Below are 20,247 nucleotides of genomic sequence, written 5' to 3' on the forward strand. Positions count from 1 at the left end.
ATGTTACGTATAGCTATACCAGAATTGATAAACTTAAAAATAGGATTCAAGGTTCTTTGGTTAAAAAATTTCACGTTTTATCAGTATTTACTGCTATTTTACTTTGTAGTTACAGTATATCAAGCTGATCTTTTTTTTTTTAACTCAGAGGGTTAATGAAAAGTACAAGGATTCAGAATAAAATTTACGATCAATTTGTATGTAAATAAGTTACATATAAGATGTATGTATTTTCTCTCTCGTTTCAAAACTGCTGCACGTAATAAATCAGGAATGTGTAAGAGAATATTTCTCTTCAGTTATACGAACACAATCCCTGGATTTTATTTTTAATTAAATCCAGATATATTTGTCGAATTTTATACATGAATTCTACTTTACTTTTCGACATATTGGGGAGAAGACCTTTGAATTACGTTACTAAGTATAGTTTATTTGTCACCATCTTAAAGCTATGTAAAAAATGTTTGTGTTATAACGTTAATTATGTTATACATTTTTCACAGTCATAAAAATACATAAGATATTATTAGATTATAATAAAGACTAACAATAAGATAACCAAGTCCGTTCTTTAGCTGAACCGTTCTTGCACCGTTCATCTTTCCTCTTTTTCTTTCCTACGTGAGGAGGAAAAGAAAAAAGATCTGTACAAGGAATTCAACTGAAAAAGAACAGAATTTAATGTCTCGAAAGGGGGAGGGGGATAAAATATATATAATTCGATATAGACGTGAACAGCTTAGTGTTATCGGTAATTATCCTCGTCGGTAACGAGTTATCCATCGGTATAGTAGATAGCGTTACCGACGTGGTGCCCTCCCTACATCTAGTTTTCCTAGACCGGCGAGGGCGGCCGGGCGGCGAGAGGTGACGGGACCGAGGACTGGCGAAGACTGAGTGCAGCGCGGCGCGGTGCGTATCGCACACATGCACGTACACAGGTAAGACGTTTACACGCACAATAGCGCGGTACCGTACGGCGAAGTTACGTATCGGAAGTGTCGGTGGTTTTTCGCGGACCGCAGTTTTTTCGACGATGCCCTGGTGATAGCGACGTTCTCGGCACCGTGACCGCGCCACCGAACGCCCAGGATCGGTAAGTGTCCCGCGATTTTAATCGTCGCGGCGAGGAAGCGGGGACCGAGCGAATCGAACGAACCGAGCGGACGGGCCCGATCAATGCGATCTCGCGTCGCGGGTGTGCCCGCTTCCCGCTTTTCGCCCTGCCGACCCTGCCGTTCCCATTCCCATTCGCGTTTACTCGCCGCCCGTTTTACCGCGCCAGAGCGGCAGACAGTGGCAGAGTCAGGCAAGTTGCCGAGAGTATTGTGAGACCCTCCTGGCGACCGGACCGAGACGCGCCCGCGCGACTCGCGAGGATCGTCAATTCGATCGCGCTTCCGCTCGGCGAGGACGGCGAGGCGGGGCGAGACCCGCGAAGGACGACGCACGACGCGAGTGAGATCATCGTGGGGCGACGTCGTCGAACGCGACGACGCGTTCCATTCGGATCGGCTGGCGAGAGTGGCGAGTCAGGCGAATCCCGAATCTCCCTCGGATCCTCCCGACGGTTCCCGGCGACGTCCGAGTGCTCCCGCGACTCCCGCGGGCATCGATAGAGCGACGTGAGAAAATACGCCGCCCGACCTCTCGTCAGCCTCGCGTTCGCCTCTCTATTTTTCTGCTTCTTTCCTTCCTCTCGTTGTCTCGTTTCGTTCCCAGTTCTCAAGTTCCTATCGGCGCCGGGTGCACGCCCATTTTTTCGCATCACCATTGGCAACCACCGTCCCACAACATCCCGGCGAATTTGAAAATTTCTGATAATTGGGTCAGCTTCGATCACGCCGAGGCTTTTTAAGCGCACGCGCGCGTCTGTGTGTATACATGTGTGAGGGCAATTTTGTGTTTACCGCAACGGCAAAAAAAAACGGCACGGGGGATTCGCCGGGTTCACGACCGCGGGCACGGATCCGGGTGATGCATGATTAATTGAAGAAGATCGGACGGTGCCACGTTCGTTAATTCGACGGTGCCGCGTTCGCCGGATGCGTCGAATTTCTGTGATTATATATTTTTTAACGGAGTCGGGGGAAAATCTGAGTGCTGTTGCGTCCTGCGACTTTCAAAGAGATTCTTCAATCTGATACTTTTGGAAGCCTTAACTTTCTTAAGGTCTTAAAAAATGTCTTTAACACTAGAACAACCAACTTTGTTAAAATGACGAATTTCAGATTTCTCGTCTTAAATTGCGGAGATTATTATAATCCTTGCAGGCCACACTTATTTTTTGCATACGTGTAAGCCCACTGGGATCTGGAGGACCCCAGCCATTTTTTGCTTATAAGCTTGAAAAAAAATCAACGTACTGTAATGTTTTTTTTTCCCAATCGATCGTAAAGCATTCTGATTGCGAGAAGTATGATGGTAATCTCAGAATTTGTCAAAATAAAAATTATTACTAAAAAATACACATTAAAAAATGTTAATAATAAAGTGGTTGTCTTTTAAAATCGACCCAACTGGCCAGGTTTACTAATATTAGCACAACGTTTCGGCCATGGATTTTGACCTTTTTCAGATGATAATGTTACAATACATACAAACGTTACTTGGTTATGCGTCTAAAAAAAAATAATAAATAAAAAAAGCTCACTTCTCTCTCTTCTGGTTATAAAAATATATAAAATTGTAGACATCACGAGATAAATAAAATTCGTACAAGTTTTTGCGTGTCAAATATCGAGGAACCACAGTATAGATATCGAAGTGATTAAGAAATTAATGTTGAGAAGCACGTCCGTCTCACTCTATGACCAACCGCAGAGTGATTTAAATCCGCAAACAATAAAAGTCAGTGAGGTGGTCGAACGATAATGTTAAATATTCTAAATATAAATGATGGTTGCAAAGATTGTTCCAAAATTTCGTTGGGGTTCCTGAGATCCCAGTATGGCTTTCGGGAGTTAAGATGCTTTTGTTGCAATTTATGTTGATTTTTGTCAAGATATAAAAGATTTTATTTATACTAACAAGTAACAACTACGACATGATGCGGTATTTTGATAACAATTTAGGAAAATCGTATTTTCATTGTCACTTTGCTGTCTAATGCCCATTTCTACCAATGTAGATTAACTTCTAATCTCGGTTTAACTTACTTTCTATCTTTTTCTAACTTTTAGAACTAGGAAAAGACAGGTAAGTTAAACCAAGATCAAAATTAATCTGCGTTGATAGAAATGGACATAAGTTGTGCGATAAGCACGTGTTATGTTAGTGAAAGGTATATTTATCTTTGGTGCCAAGTAGGCAATTTTATTGATCCAACGTCAAATTTAAATTTTATTTTAAAATGTAGATAACAGTTTCTAGAATGTAACAGTAATTCGAAAATATTGTTATTGCAAAATATATTTATACTTATTTATTTTCTATTGATAGAATCAAAACTATGAAAAAAGGTTTCTATTAAAATATTAAATATCTTTAGAACTAAATCTATAAAAATAATCTAAAATCTTTGCAGCTATGTTCGTTAATTATTATTTAAGTATTAAAGAAATTTAAAATAAATAAAATGTTTTTTCAAATACCTGTCGAATTGACGGATGCGGTAAAATTAAATATACATTTAATGCTGATTGTTCTAGTGTTAACGAACAATGTCTAATGCGATATCCCAATATATACAATGTATGTTGCAATATATAAGAGTAAAATTCAATAATTGTATTTGTATATTTATTAGTAAATGTATAGATATAATTACTTAAGATTTTGAGAAGACTGAAAAGATTTACTACTAATGAACATTATTATTAGAAAACTAATATACGAGGGTCGATACGAATGTAATGTCTTCTAATTTTTTTATTTTTAGAAAATTTTATTTCTGGATATTTCTATAGTTTTTACATGAAATAATGGTCAGTTTTTATTGTGCACACTTATTTTTTTCACATAATTTTTATGTTTTTTTTCCTATGCACTTTTACCTTTTGTGAGTCAGACGCTGTATACCAGTGCGATACAAATCTTTGCTTTGACTCTTGAGGACTCTCTCTCTCTTGATCAACACTTTTCTTCAGTTCTGATTACCACCCATTGAAGGATGCACTTCGTAGACATTTTCCAGAGCATCTGATTTATAGATGGCAAAAGTGCATAGAAAAAGATGGAGATCATGTATAAAAACAACAGTGTACGCAATAAAGATTGACCATTATTTCATGTAAAAACCATAGATTCAGAAATAAAATTTTTTTAAGGAGGTATTACTTTCGTACCGACCTTTATACATATACTTTCTAAAACACTATAAAAACGTACCAATTGATACAAATGCTTTGCGAATTGCATATCTTGTTGACAAATGGTTTACTAGTTGGACTACAATTTGACGTTCTTTGATTTTTTTTTGTTTATTTGAAATAAAGAGACAAAAGTATAAACTATAATATAATCTCTGATAATATGATATCTAAAATAAATATTCCCAGAAAACTGAAAGAGAAATTTCTCAAAGATATAAAGAAAGGGATAAATATTCTTATATTATTTGAAATACAGTTTTTATTCATTGCAACATGGGGAACTACAATATTCACTTGAATTGTCTGTTCTTTGCGTACGCTCTTGCTGAATTAAAATAGTCAATGCATATTTTGTTATAGTGAAAGTATCAAATGATTTTTAACACTTGTCTTTTAATATTTTATTTACTGGTAAAATTAGTAGATACATGTATAAACTGTAAATGTATGATCACCGATTTGCTCTTTTACTGTAATATATAAACCTCCATTTTGCATTTTACGTTTTATGATTTTAAAAACTTTCACTTTCTCCCCCAAATATCTCCAACAGGGAATAATAAAGAGCCTGCTTTTTTTGGTAGCATATCCGTCCCTTGCTCGTCCCTCAGAAAAAGCATAATAGAATCGTTTGTCACAGACTAATCACTGTTTAGTATTAGGACATATTGATTTATTAAGATAAGATAAGATATTGATTTATTTTTTTAAAGGATTTTTGTCCTTCTCAGCAGGCGAAGATCCGTTTCGAGTAAATTCTTTTCATTTCTCGTCTGTTATTCACATTAAACACGGCCCGGCATATGAACGCTGCTCGTCAAGTATATCGTTAGTAAAGTGCAAAAGGACGGTTTTTTTTCTTTTCTTCTTTACTTTAAAATATTACGTCGCGTCGCTCATGTAACACTCGGAGAAACGATCTGGGTAGCTATTGTGCAACCGATGTGATACAAAAGCTGCTTGTAAATTATTTAATACATTTCTGCTTTTCCTCATTTTTTAGGGTGACTTCTATTAACTTATCTGTAATATTTTATTAACGTGGGTAGGATTAAAAATTAGAGACGATAAATTATTAACAGGTAGAAATTTTGCCGTGAGTGATTATTGCTGGCTTAAGTTAATCCGAATTTGGCTTAAGTTAATCGAAGTTGCTCTTATTTCTCATAATTCTGATTAAGAAGAAACCTTTTGATAAAAGAAATATTATTGTTTCAGTTTTCTAAACACGAAGTGACAATGAGACTCGCCGTGTGTATTGTTTCCACGCTGGTGCTTGGCGCTTCAGCTATAAGTGAGTATAAATAATTTGATTGCCCGTAAATACCCTTCAAATTATGGTCGACCATATAAGACTTTTATTCTATTACGCTACGAATTTCAATGAATCTTGCCATTAAAGTTATGATTTTTGATTTTCAATTATAGTACGTGTCCCGGATAATGTAGAAGGTGAAACACACTATTATGGAAACCATTTTTCATAATCGTGCTTTCTATTACAAGCGACCTTTTATTCACGCAAAACCATTTTGCCACAAAATATTAATAAATTCTCTACACGGAGCTGCTATGTTTTTGTGTATTCACACATTTACATCTGTACCCATTTATACGGCTCCAGACCATACACTCAATATTTGTACATTCACGCAATTACATCTGTGTATAGATTACCTTTGGCTGTTAGAACATGAACGCATATACATTAACGAAACATTAAACATAAAAACATTCTAAATCGTTTCTATGTGAATATTTTATTATACTTTATATTATTTTACATATGCAATGCAACATAATTCCAACATATACATAATACAACATAACACGATTCCAATATACAAAATGTAGAATATTATTTCTGTTAGATCCCAGATTCGTTACTTTCAAAGTGTCTGTATGTATTTGTACATATATTTTAAAGAACGTTAGATCTGTCCTACCATGTGTCTGTTTCCATTCTTTTTATAAATCTTCTTAATGTAGTATATTTATTTCAATTAAGTTATAGTGAGCTGTGGCTGACCCTTACCATACTTAAGTTAAAAATCATGAAGATTATCTGTCATAGCGGAGTTTCATTACATTGAACATAAATCCATAAATGCCTCTTGTCCTGTTTTTCTTTAGATTATATCTGTGTGTTTCTTTTCTACTAGTTTATCTTTATTTCAGTGGCGTAATCGTTTTGGATCTAATACATTTTTTGTTTATTAGTTCAATCACCGCCACGAATATCTAAACAGCCGCCAACGGACGAGCAGCTGTTTCAAGTGGCTCAAACAAAAGTCAACGAGAATGACAAACCATTTCTGATTGAATGCGAAGCGGAGGGCGAGCCAGTTCCAACGTACGTATCTGCATTTTCTTGCTTTTTTTTAGAGCTTGTTTATTACATGTAGAATAAATTTCTTTAAGTCACTTTATGCGCTGTCTGATGGTATTATTAGATACAGCCTACAAGTGCTATCAAGGAAATAGCTATTATGTAAATATGACTTGTCACACTTGTTAAGTTGCTCAAGAACGGAAAATGTACTTTCGGAATATCTCATTCATGAAGTTTCATTGCACTTGTCGGGCTTATTCATCTCGTACAGTGTAACGTACAGTGTAAGGAAGCCGGTTGCAACTAGCCGATCTTAATTACAAAGATGATCTCATAGCTTTAATATGTGTGAAATAATCATCGCTAATACAGATGTCTGACTTATCTAACCGTATGGGCGTTGGCAGGGTTTTTTATAAACTATTATCTAATGTATATAGTTTTTATTTATAAAAAGAAATTTATTTATAAATGAGAGGGATTAAGATATAAAGCTTGTATGTTATATTTAACATGTTCCATCGATGTTAAATCTTGATAATTTATGTGCAAATATATATATTTATTATTATATTTAACATTATTGTGCTAGAAGCATTTGTGATGTATATTACATGTGTCAGAAGAAATTTTGATATTAGATAATTTTATATAGGTATCGTTGGATTAAAAATGGAAAGAACTTTGAGTGGCCGGCGTATGACGATCGCATTTCTCAACAACCTGGTAGAGGCACTTTGGTAATCTCAAGACCGAGAGACGAAGATTTGGGACAGTATCAGTGCTTCGCCGAAAATGAGTGGGGCATAGCTACGTCGAATTCGGTGTTCGTTCGAAAGGCCGAATTAAATTCGTTCAAGGACGAAAACCCAATAACTTTAAACGCGAACGAGGGTTCCCCTTTCAAACTTACCTGCCAACCACCCGATGGCTGGCCTAAGCCAAATGTTTATTGGCTGATTCAGGATATCGCTGGTGGTATCAAGTCAATCAATAACTCAAGGATGACTCTCGATCCGGAGGGTAATCTCTGGTTTAGCAATGTTACCAGAAACGACGCTTCGGATGACTTTTACTATGCCTGTGCCGCCACATCTGTGTTCAGAAACGAATACAAAGTAGGCAATAAGGTTTTGTTAAACGTAATTTCTACAGGCGCGTCCGCCGGCCAGAACAAATATCCCCCTGAAAGGCAGTACGTCAGCAGGAAAAATGAGGTTGCTCTGCGTGGCAAGAAAGTAGAATTATACTGCATATTCGGAGGAACGCCTTTACCGCAGATAGTTTGGAGCAAAAATGGCGCGTTGCTCAGACCGAGCGATAGAATAATTCAAGGAAATTACGGCAAATCTCTCGTCATAAAACACGTTAATTTCGAGGACGGGGGCGAATACACCTGTGAGTCATCGAACGGAGTAGGAACAGCCCAGTCGTATTCCATAAATCTGCAAGTAATGGCCGTACCATATTTCACCGTTGAGCCGGAGTTCGTGAACGCTGCGGAGGACGAGACTGCCGAAATCAAGTGCGAGGCCAGCGGCGTGCCCGTTCCCGAGATCAAGTGGATTTACAATGGTAAACCGATATCTGAAGCGCCACCGAATAACAGGAGGAAAGTCACGGCGAATTCCATTGTCATCGAGAGACTGGTGAAAAAAGACACGGGAAATTATGGATGTAACGCTACCAACTCGTTGGGATACGTTTACAAAGACGTATATGTGAACGTGTTGGCGCTCTATCCGGATATCACGCAACCGCCCATGAACTTGAGCACGGTCGACGGCAAAACCATCCGGATTACGTGCCGCGTTTTCGGCGCACCCAAGCCCGAGGTCAAGTGGGTCAGGAACGGGCAAGAATTGACCGGCGGTCGTTACAAGATTTTGGATATAGGCGACTTGGAAATCGAGAACGTGATATTCCTGGATGCTGGTACTTACACGTGCTACGCTTCCAATAAATTCGGCGAAGTGAATGCGTCCGCCAGTTTGGTGGTGAAAGAACACACCAAGATAACGGATGAGCCGGAGGACTACGAAGTTGCAGCGGGCGCTACTGCCACATTCAGGTAAAATTTTTCAAAAAAATATTGAAATCTCGATAGAAGTAAAAGTAAATCTGTTATCTTCTGATGTATAATTAGGAGGTTTTGCTTAATTTCTTTTCTATGTTTGTTCTAGGTGCAATGCCGTTACTGATCCCAGTCTACCTCTGACCATAGACTGGTTGAGCAATGGTGAACCAATAGACTTCGAGATGGAACCGAGATTCGTACGAAGTACCGACTATTCTCTAATGATCACAAAGACGACCGAACTGGATTCCGGTATCTATACGTGCGTCGCCCGCACTGATCTTGACGAAGCGAGAGCACAAGCGACGCTGATAGTTCAGGATGTACCTAATGCGCCAAGATTAATCGGCATTAAATGCATGTCTAAAGCGGCCTTTGTCCAATGGATACCCATGGGAGATAACAGATCTCCTATTCTGCGCTACACGATCCAATACAACACCACTTTTGCACCGGATACCTGGGAGATAGCCAAAGATTACGTCCCAGCTACAGACCAGACATACGAAGTGTCTATGTCACCTTGGGCCAATTACACATTCCGCGTTCTTGCATGGAATAAAATAGGTGAGAAAACGCTTGAAAACTAAAAGACTACTTTGAAATGAATGAATTGCAATTATATATAATTATGTACATATATGTATAATAATATATAATTCAGATCTTAATTACACAATTTTCGAGTCAATTTACTATGGCTATTATCTCTTCTTTAGGATAAATATGTTAAACTAATGTATTGATATTATTTTCTAATTCAGGCCCTTCTCTACCGTCACCACACAGCGATGTTTGTACCACCGAACAAGACGTTCCTTACAAAAATCCAGACAATATTATGGGCAAGGGTACAACGCCTCAAAATTTGGTTATTTCATGGACAACCATGCCGCAAATAGAGCATAATGCCCCCCACTTTAAATACAGGGTATATTACAAAAGAGATATACCGGGTGAGACATGGGCTACAGCTGATATATATGATTGGAGGAAAAATAATTATCTAGTGGACAATCAACCTACTTATCAAAGATACAAAATTAAGGTCATCGCTTCGAACGCGAAAGGAGAGAGTAAAGCTGCAGCCAATGAAATTATCGGATACTCTGGAGAAGACGGTAATCCACTGATAAAATTAACTTTATTATTATAATTGTTATTGTTATTATATACTAAGATTAATTATTAATACGTCGACTTTGCTCATAAAACGTTAAATTGCTATTTCAGTACCCTTGCAAGCACCCGGCAATTTTACACTGAATCAAATAAAATCGAGTACAACCGCTCAGCTGTCGTGGAGTCCGGTACCCGAGGAGTCGGTAAGGGGCGAATTGCAAGGATATAAGATTCAAACGTGGACGGAGAAGGAGGGTGAGAAGGGAATGCGCGAGATGGATATTCGTGGTGGAAATAAAACTCATGCGTTAATCACGAAGTTCGTTCCATATAGTAAAAATTTCGTGAGAATACTCGCTTACAACGGCAGGTAATAACACTTCGATTATATATCGCTATCATATATTTTGCTTCTCATAGCTACCTTGTCTTTAAATAATGTTTATTTTGTGCAGGTACACCGGTCCTGCGTCCGAGACTTTAAGCTTTGACACACCGGAAGGAGTACCAGGGACAGTGCTCAGTTTAGAAGCATTCCCTATGGGATCCAGTGCATTGTTCCTAGTGTGGACGCGACCCGCGGAACCGAATGGTATTTTAACCGGATATAGAATTTATTATCAAGTTGTGAACGGCACAAAGTTGGGAACGTTACTCGAGAGAAAGCCGCATGTTATGGAGCCACAAGCTACGAGTGCCAAATTAGCCGCATTAGCGCCTGATACGATTTACCGCGTTCACATACGTGCCACAACCAGAGTTGGTGAAGGCAATGAGTAAGTGTCGCATGAGCTACAAGAACGAAGTTAAATATCAGTAACATTTGTAAACATTATTTTATGTCATTTTTGTCATGTATGTTACTTATAGTTTTAATGTATTTTTGTAGCTATTTTATCGAGCAAAAGACTAGAACGTCTCAACGACCTGACGTCCCACAATTTACGTGGGAAACTATACCAGTGGAGAATGGATATTCACACGTAAGAGTCATTTGGTTGCCGAATTTGAACGGTAATCCGGGAAGTCATTTCTTCGTCAGGTACAAGATGAAAGGCGAAACGATCTTTTTGAAGACGGATCCCGAGTTTCAGTCGAATACTATTGAGGTATGTTTACGGTAATGATAAATTTATACACAAGGCTTCTTGATATCTTCCTAACAAGCTCTATTAATCAGAATTTTTTTCGGTCTTGTGTATTAGAGTCTTTGACTATCATATCCAAACTCTGATTAATATTGTATTCATTAAATTTGCATTTTGATTTTACCTAACTATATTCTAATATTTAAATAAGATAAATATAATTATATGATCATTAAAAAATGCTATAAATCACGCAGGTTCGCGGTCTTCAAAGCGGTGAAACCTATGTGATGTCAGTCGTCGCTGTCGACGGAGACTACATGAGCGAGAGTGCTTTCCAAGAAGTAGTGACGAGTAGCGAAGGACCCATTATTCAACCGAAGGAAAATGTTGCGACGGCTGGCTGGTTCATAGGTAAATATTTTTCTTCTTAATTTTTAGATCAATTTTTTCGATGACTGGTATATGTCAAGATTGTGATATTTTCGCTGAAGGAATGATGCTAGCAATCGCTATCCTCCTTTTGGTGCTGATAATCGTTTGCGTGATTAAACGAAATCGAGGCGGAAAGTACGCGGTGCATGAACGAGAACTGGCTGCCGGACGAGGGGATTATCCCGACGAGGGTGGATTCCATGAGTATTCGCAACCGTTGGACACCAAATCGGCTGGCGGACGCGCGTCCTTGGCATCTTCTTCTCATGTGGATGGTAAACATCCTGAATCCGACACCGATTCCATGGCGGAGTATGGCGATGGTGATACAGGTAATGAGTTTAAAATTCTATTTGGAATTGTTAAAAATATATATAATATTAGAAAAGTCCTTGTGATATGAAAAAGTAGTATGTAATTAAAGATATTTGTTGTACGTGTTTTTCGAGTAGCAAGTACTATGACAATTGATTAGTCGCGTCTATACATGTCTAACTTTAAATCGGCGGGATTGAGCGAACCCTCTATTTTCATTTTTTCGATCGCTACTCATTCTAACAGCACATGCATAGAATATTGTGCGCTCAATCCATAAAATCAAGAAACAAATGAAAAACCGAATATACTATGCGTATGCATAATTTATGCATCGCAAAGTAGCAAAAAGATAGTAGAAAGAGCAGTGCAAGAGGAGTAAGTTGAATTAGTAGATATCAGTTGAGAATAGAGGAATTAAAAAAAGTTTAGAAGAATTTGACGTTTTTAAATAGGGTATGTATTATTGTGAATTATTGTTGCAACGTAGAAATGCACCGAATTTTAATATTTTCGTAATATTTTTAATCTTAGAGAGCAAAATAAAATTTGCGAATCTCATATGTCACAGCTGAGTTTATTTTCACGTTTTAGATTTTTCTTATATCATGTTATTGCTTCCTTTTGCATACACTTTGCAGCCGCAGTTGCATAAGTCGTATTCGTTTATATGTTCGCTTTAGACTATTTTATTTTCAATTTGTCATGCATATTTTGTTATATATTTTATTTGCTTCATTGCTTGACTCGATACAGAGGGCATGAACGAAGATGGTTCTTTCATTGGTCAGTATGGCCGACAGCGTAAGCAGGAACCAAATTCGCAGGCATTTGCCACTCTAGTCTAAGGTAAGTTCATCAAACATATTCTTGAGACGAAACAGTAGAAGTACGAAATATAAGTTTCCGAAACGGGTTATCATTCACTTCACGCTTTTTTTTACTCATAATCCACTCTTTAATTAATCTTGTCTAAAACCGAGGCATGCATGAGGTGAGAGTCAAGATCAAGATCTGCCGATTATGAATCGACCACTTTCCTGAACACGAAGTCACGCGTCGCACACGTTTTTTTAACACTTAAATCGATGCATTTGTGCTCCGGCGAAATAATTCGGAAATTAATATATTATTTGTATAAAACTGCATGCTGATGTTTATAGCAATATTCATTATTACTTGATTTGTGAAAGCAAAAAAAGAACCTCTGTGTATGTACCTGCATAACGTTATATTTTTATATATTTTCTTCATAAATAATAAAATTCGTTTGTTTTCTAGGGCGTTTTACGGAGGATGGATCCTTCATTGGACAATACGGACCTAAAGGTAGACCAGAGGAGACACCACCTATTCCAACTGGTACTATGGCCACGTATGTGTAACATCCGCAACTAACTTAATCAAAGCCGCATAAAAAATTTTTTCTCGTTACGGTTAAGGATCTTCCCGATCCTTGGCTATTGCAGCAGCTCTGCTATGCACCTTGCGCTGGGCGCAATGTCCAACACTATACTGCCAATTAGACTCTGAGTTTTGGGTTTTATAGTTTCTGTAGGAAACATGACTTCAAACATTCAGAGTAATGTAGATCGTCAATATGCAACAAATATGATTTTGAGTTTCAATTGAATTTAAAATGTTACAAACATTCCAAATTTTTTAACTAGATTTTTTTTTTAGATATACAACGGAAATGTGAAAGATAAATCTTTTGTTATGACGATTATTATTTACTTTATATACGTTGTCGCAAGTGCTGACGATCAACCATATCTCTATATTAATTATAAAACCCAAGAACATTATAGGTGTTTCATAGCGTGCAAGCTATTTATGGAAATAGTACCGTAGAAACTATTCTAGCATTGACCGTAATATCTTTGACAAAGCCAGGTTGAATTAGACACTTTGATTGGTGACAAGGTATACGAATTGGATCCGTGTTATTCCGAGCTCGTGCAGATGCGAAGTAACTTTAAGACTGCATGTAGTATCCAATGTTTTACAATAGAATTTCTAAATTTCGCGCGTTAGTTTCTAACGTGTATATATATTTTAATATAGCGATCAATATTCTGCTGTAATTAAAACAATTTCGAAATTGATTTTATTAAAATTAAACGTTGCTTATTTTGATGCAAGTACTTGAATCGCCTTTAAAATTGTTTATTTTTGTTAAACTAATTTCTTTGTTTATTCCTTGTCATTGGAAATTTGTTTGTCTATTCCTTTTCTAAATTAAATTTTTTTATTATCTTTTATACATACTATGTTAATAAGGGAAGACATTTTGCAATGTTGAAATAATCCAAACGGATACGAATAATAAAATTTAAAAATTACTTCAAAATTTATTTTAAAAAAGAAAAAAAATGTTTTTTATCAGAGAGTATAAGAAGGTTAGACATGAATGTACAGAAAAAAAATTATTTTTAAAAGGCTTAAGTACTTGTATAAATAAATAATAAAACTGCAAAATTCAATTTCATAATTCTTTTAACACAGTAACATTATGTTGAGTAACTACGTATTAAAATATATTCACAAGAAATTAAATCTTAGTGCCTATATTGGACTTATAAATATCTACAATAATAACTTACTTATTTCTAATATGCGATTTGCAAAAGTGATGGCTTGCTTTAAATAGAATATAGTGACGAAATGTAATCTTCGTGATAAGCGCTTGCATTTAAAACAAATTCATTGAAATCGATACAATGTAATAGGAAATATTTAAAAATTTTTTGCTGTTACTCATATGCATAAGTAAAATTAAATTATTGATATTGAAAATAACGAGTAATACAATGTACGAACATATTAAAATGATTTGATGCATTTCTTATTTGAAATAGGGATGACGCAATATATTAATGAGTGTTGCTGTGTATTTACATCATTACATGCAATCTTGAAAATGAAGTATCACTGTAAAAGATAGTGTCACAATCTGGCTTCGACTGATTTTAACTTTAATCTCGTAATGGACGGTTACACTAAGAACCTTTAGCCGCGATCAATTTTTACTCTGCCGAGGAAGGGCCAAATCTAAATGAACGAATAATAATCTATAATTATCATGCACTTACACTTTCATTATTAACAAACACACTTGACACACACGTGGGGCGCGTGTATGCGCGAACAATAAGGATATGCGAGGGATAGTAAAGAGTAAAGTACTATTAAAGAGAAGATTGTATATGCACTATATAAGTAGGTAACAAAAATCGCAAGGCCTCTATAAGTAACTGTTGCTTTTGTATGTGAAATATGCTTCGACGAAAACCCTTTTATTTTTATGACAGTTTACTTTGCTTTTTTGGTAATTTTATTATAATCCAATGATTATAATCCAATAATCATAAGATAATGCTATATGATTATTTAATATATGAAGATATTAAATATATAAATATATATATATAGAAAGAGAGAGGGAGGAAAAAAGAGAGACATTATATATATATATTAATTATGAATTATTATGCGAGTAATTCTTAAAAAGACGCGACGATCACAACAGAGCAACTATAATTATTATGACTTAGTGTATGGGATGTTAAAATTTGTTTAGACCTTTAAGTACAATTTGTACAATTTGTTTAGATAACCGTTAAGTTAATGTAGTCAATGCGATGTACAGGTTGTCTGCAAAAGTGTCGCAAGCAAATATGTCAGGTACAAAGATAAAGTGAAACAAAGATAGGTACAAAGTGTATAATATTTATGATACGTATGTACGAAGAATCACGAAGTATAGTATTCTTAAATGATATATCTTATACCGAACAGGACAGGATTTTTTCACGATAAATTCTTATAAAGGACGTCCTTATGCTACAGAATTATCTTCTAATTGAAATATATTTGTTACGGTCTTTTTTGCCGAACATCCTGTACAGGTGACTTGGACGTCACACGATTGAGATTTCTTTCTAATTATTGGATTGAGATCATAAATAATTTCCACTAAATATTCATCTTTTCGGAATATCCTTCGAACGTGTCATCGTCGCGAGTGATCTTTATTTTCTACTAGCAGGTAAACGTCCCTTCTTTTCGTGTTAGCAGCAATATGTGACGCTAGAGCTAATACTGTGACGACAGCGGTGTCAGATATTCATTACCGAAAGAAGAAAGAAGGCGTAAAGTGTGATTTTTAAATAAATAGAGTGGAAAACTTAGAAGGGCATTCGCCATAGGATGGTTTAGGAATCCATGCAAAAGACTAATGTTACGGCGACGGCTGAAAAAATATTTCATGGTAACAACTTGACTAGCGTGGAATCAGTTTCTTTCCGAAGATATGACTTTGAAAGAGCCAGCAACGGTAGCTCGTTTTCTTGACGGTTTTGACGAAGGACCAAAACCCATGTCACACACAAGTCGGATATTTCAGCAAAAAGACTAGACAGATGAATATCTTATGTGAAAGTAAAGAAAAAGAATGGAAGTTACTTGTGTCTCGATCCAATGCGTAATATTGGCTTATCGTAATAAGAAATGAGCGTTTTCGTATTATTATATATCTCCGTTATAATGTTATCACTTTTTAACGTTTGAAGAAAGCTTGCGTTAATTAGATAGAACATAAACTTCTAGGCGGTTACGACGATAAAGATTGGACAAATGTCGGCATGCTTTCGACCGAAAAAATTATTTATGAATTCACTCGATACTACAATTTGTAGATTTATGGTATACGTAGGTATATATATATCATAAACGAGAAACGTAATAACGCGGGCGATATTAACGATATGCGAGACCATCTAATATCGCCGGTGCATAACCAATAGTACAATAGTGCAATCTCTGAATTTGCAATCGAAACCGCAATTACATAGACAAATATAAGATCGCATTCGTAGATTATTATCTTAATGTACGACCGCAATAATCGTGACAAAATTGACAAAATGTTTCGTATCTCGATGTCCAAGTCACACATACACAACACATGCACACGAGCGCGTTTACATTTTTAGAGTATTTTTCTATTGCGCTAGCGTCAATATTTACTGAAATATAGCGAGATTCATTCATTCTGCACGTTGAACCATCAGTTAGACGCGTTGAGAGAGCTAATTGTATACATATATATATACATATATATACAAACTTCCAATACTTTCGCACGAGCAACTCGTACTTTCGTACGTTGTATTATTCTTTTTTTGTATTTCTTTTCTTTTTTTATAATTTTATACTTTGTATAGAAAATCATTTGCGGTTTTACGCGATTGTATCTATAATAGACGCGCGCTTTGCGGCAGCTGTCGGTCTTTCGACTGTGTTTCCGAGGTATTTATGCTACCTCAGCGGAGGACGTGAATATCTACTGCTATTCTGCTTGATATTAGATTGCGTTGACAAGGGAAACGATTCGTGACTTATTAAAGAGTGTTCATTGTATAACGAGCACACGTTACCCCGAAAAATGTTAAGGCTTGACTCTTTTTATAGTTTATAGAATCTAATACATTTTATAGAATCTCACTCGATTATTTCGTAACATACAAAGTGTTCATTCGATTAGCTCAATCGCGATCATATTACATTCTACATCATATCGACTGTCTTACTGTTAAGCGATAGTGGGAACAAGCGAGGATCGTCCATCAAGTTGTTGACAATTAGCGTTCCTATTGACGTATCCCTCAACTTTCCAACTTTAATATTCGTCGAACATTTGTTACTTATAAAGATATTACGATCGCCGTTCCAGAACGAAATGCTATAAAAAGAGTCAACGCAAAAACCATGAATCTCAATAACGTGATCCAACGTGTGCCCGTTTACCGTGCGAATCCTTCATTGTATATTATCCTGATATTAACATGCCGATGTGTTTTTCACCGTTTATATATTATATATGCAGCTATAGAGAGCGCATTCGTACATTCTCGCATCGGCATCACGCGTTTTTAGATAATTTTTCTACGAAAAAAAGAAGGAACCAGCAAAAGACAGTCTATAGAAATACGGATGATGCGCAGGGCTGTCCATCCACTCGTGGCGCTTTGAACGATCGGACTCGTATCGGAAATCGCTTTGCAGAAGCTACAAGCAATACAAAGAGGCACAAATGGCCTAACTTTCATCGTGAACATTTTCGTCCGCACGCAAGAGAGTTATCGTATAATCGCGCGCGCGCGCGATCGGATGGGCCACCTTGCACTGAATCGCCTCATTCTTCTCCTGGTAAAGAAGCGAATACCCGAGACTAGATACCACTACGTTGTGTATAATAATTAAGCGGATAATTGTGTCTCTTAATCTTTAAGTTTTACTCATTCACGAACGCGATCGCATTGATACACATCCCGATATTTGCCTGCATAACTCCCATGTCAGTAAAGTAAAAAAGGAAAGAGAATAAAAAACAAAGGAAATTGAGAAAAATGAGTACGACAGTTCACTTGATCCGTCGATATACGTCCAAGGATACGTCCAGTCGGTAGTGACTGCGATTAGTCACTCTCATTCGACACAATATTGAACTGAATTTGTACAAGCGAATATAGGTTGTCGCTTTAGGCTTTAAAGCATATTCACAGTTATTAAAATTAGTATTTTAAAGTTTGTTTGAGTATTATTAGCTATAATAAAAAGAAAAAACAATTTATAATTCAATTTTGCATTTCAATTTTTTCATTACGTATTTTGAAAAAACCGTAATTTTTAAATTATTCAAGGTATCTGGTATTGTTTATATATTAATTTTTATTATATATAAATAATATATATTTAAAACCGAAGAAAGTAAATTGAGTAAATTTTATTTCTATTAATATAAATATATTAATATATTAATTAAATATTTATTATATGTAATATAGATATATAGTATATATAATTTTAATGTATATAAAATTTTTTATGTACATTGTGTCCTTGCACTTCTTATTTTACTTTCATAGAAAATTCAGGCATCAGCAACTTCCAAGTTTATTTATTTACTCTCGAGGACAATCACATTACTCTTAAGAATAGAACAATCGTCAGGTTTAATTCCACTAAGCGAACACAGAAATCGAGCAAGATGTGACCGATAATGCGATTATGCCGGACAGGTTTTTTGCGCCGCCCGTGTTCTCGATCTGTGAGCTACTACGGGTTCTTTCTTCCTCTCCCTCGTCGCGGTTACAGACGAATAAAGGATCGAGGGAGAATAAAGGGAGGCACAATCCGAGCCGCGTCCACAGATATATAACTGCGCTAACGAACGCACGCATCGAACGGTAACTTTTCGATCGTTCGGCCGCAATATCGTTTAACAGCGGACAAAGATGTATCTTGAAGCTTGAGAAATCCATCAATTGTTCGAGATTCAATACGAGAGAATTATCTAATCTGAAGATAAAAAAATTTCGTCTATTTGTAACAGAGATACAGCTTTCTCTACCTAACAAAAATAATAAAAAGTAAATTTAAAAAATATGTTGAATGAAGGTTACTCTATAGTTCTTTCATGCACGGAGGATTGTTATACATTTATACATATACATCCTATTGTAAATCTTGATTCTCTTATTAAAGTAATAATCGACGGAAAAATTGCTTGAAGAATCTACATTTGAAGGAAAACGCGTTCAGTTAGGGGGGAGCATCCTGCGTAGCCATGAAAATTTTTTTGAAGGTAATCGGATGAGATGTCTGCCACGCGGAAAGAGTCTCCGACGACGATAGAGCGTACAATTGATCTTCGATACCATACGCATTATACATGGGCTCGCGAACTCGAAAGCGACGAGAGCTATAAGAGCGTCCGCGAGCCAGGCTGGCGGGCAGGCAGCAGGCAGCGCCGGTTTATTCCTGATCGAATGTTTTTGCACGGCCGCCGCAATCCTAATTGAATTCGCTGCCGGCCGCTCTCGCGGCAGCCGCACCGCGCGGTGCGTGGAATCACGCGCCGTATATATACGCGAATTTATATGTTTCGTCATATATAAATAATTGTGCGACGGGAAGGTGGGGGCGAAGACGAGAAATAGCACCGTTCAAAAATTTATCCTCCTCTCCCTCGCACGAGTGACAAGAATGTCCCAAAAATTTCCGCGATTCAAAGGGATGATTGCAAGATACCGAAACGGTCTTACAATCAGATTCTTTGCTACACCTTTTCACCACGGTGATAATCGCAAGGATGATATCGAAAGTTTTACGAAGATAAAATTATTTAAAAATATATCTGCGCGATATCTGCTTGATATAGAAAGTTGTAACGTCCTGTCGATATAACTTATATGCTTCTTCATATAATTGAGTCGATTTAAAAAAAAGGACGAATAAAAGCGAAAACTAGTAGTACCACAATTTAATTTTTTTTTACAGAAGAAACACGAAAATATATGCTTCTAAATTCCCCCGACTTGAAAGGGCGATTAGAAGGTTCTAGAACGTCCTAGACGTTTCGCTGGAGGCCGTTTTACAAGTGATAGCTTCGCAAAGACGGCGTCGAGTGTTTCGCAGGTAAGATCGTGGATCACGGTGTTCCGCGATGTTTTTCAAAAATTTGCGACTCGGTTCGGGGGTATCTTCGGAATATTC

General features: G+C 36.7%; 1 protein-coding gene across 7 annotated transcripts; it reads left to right on the plus strand.

Annotated features, from left to right (window-relative positions):
• Positions 1–143: 143 nt before the first annotated feature.
• On the plus strand, positions 144–18,586 carry Nrg (Neuroglian). 7 transcript variants are annotated; one of them, XM_071772515.1, is made up of 14 exons: positions 144–1,099; positions 5,535–5,610; positions 5,745–5,768; positions 6,537–6,669; positions 7,304–8,719; positions 8,832–9,292; positions 9,490–9,846; positions 9,959–10,217; positions 10,303–10,623; positions 10,737–10,956; positions 11,193–11,349; positions 11,430–11,702; positions 12,442–12,534; positions 12,967–18,586. In XM_071772515.1, the coding sequence occupies exons 2-13, from the start codon at positions 5,556–5,558 to the stop codon at positions 12,531–12,533; spliced, it is 3,768 nt and encodes a 1,255-aa protein (XP_071628616.1). In that variant the 5' UTR covers positions 144–1,099; positions 5,535–5,555; the 3' UTR covers position 12,534; positions 12,967–18,586. The 7 variants fall into 7 exon arrangements, with proteins under 7 accessions (XP_071628616.1, XP_071628612.1, XP_071628613.1 ...); XM_071772511.1 differs by lacking the exon at positions 12,442–12,534; XM_071772512.1 differs by lacking the exon at positions 12,442–12,534 and having other exon boundaries at positions 144–944.
• Positions 18,587–20,247: the final 1,661 nt, after the last annotated feature.

The sequence above is a fragment of the Temnothorax longispinosus genome, chromosome 3 (genome assembly GCF_030848805.1).
Source record: "Temnothorax longispinosus isolate EJ_2023e chromosome 3, Tlon_JGU_v1, whole genome shotgun sequence".
Taxonomy (NCBI): Eukaryota; Metazoa; Arthropoda; class Insecta; order Hymenoptera; family Formicidae; genus Temnothorax; species Temnothorax longispinosus.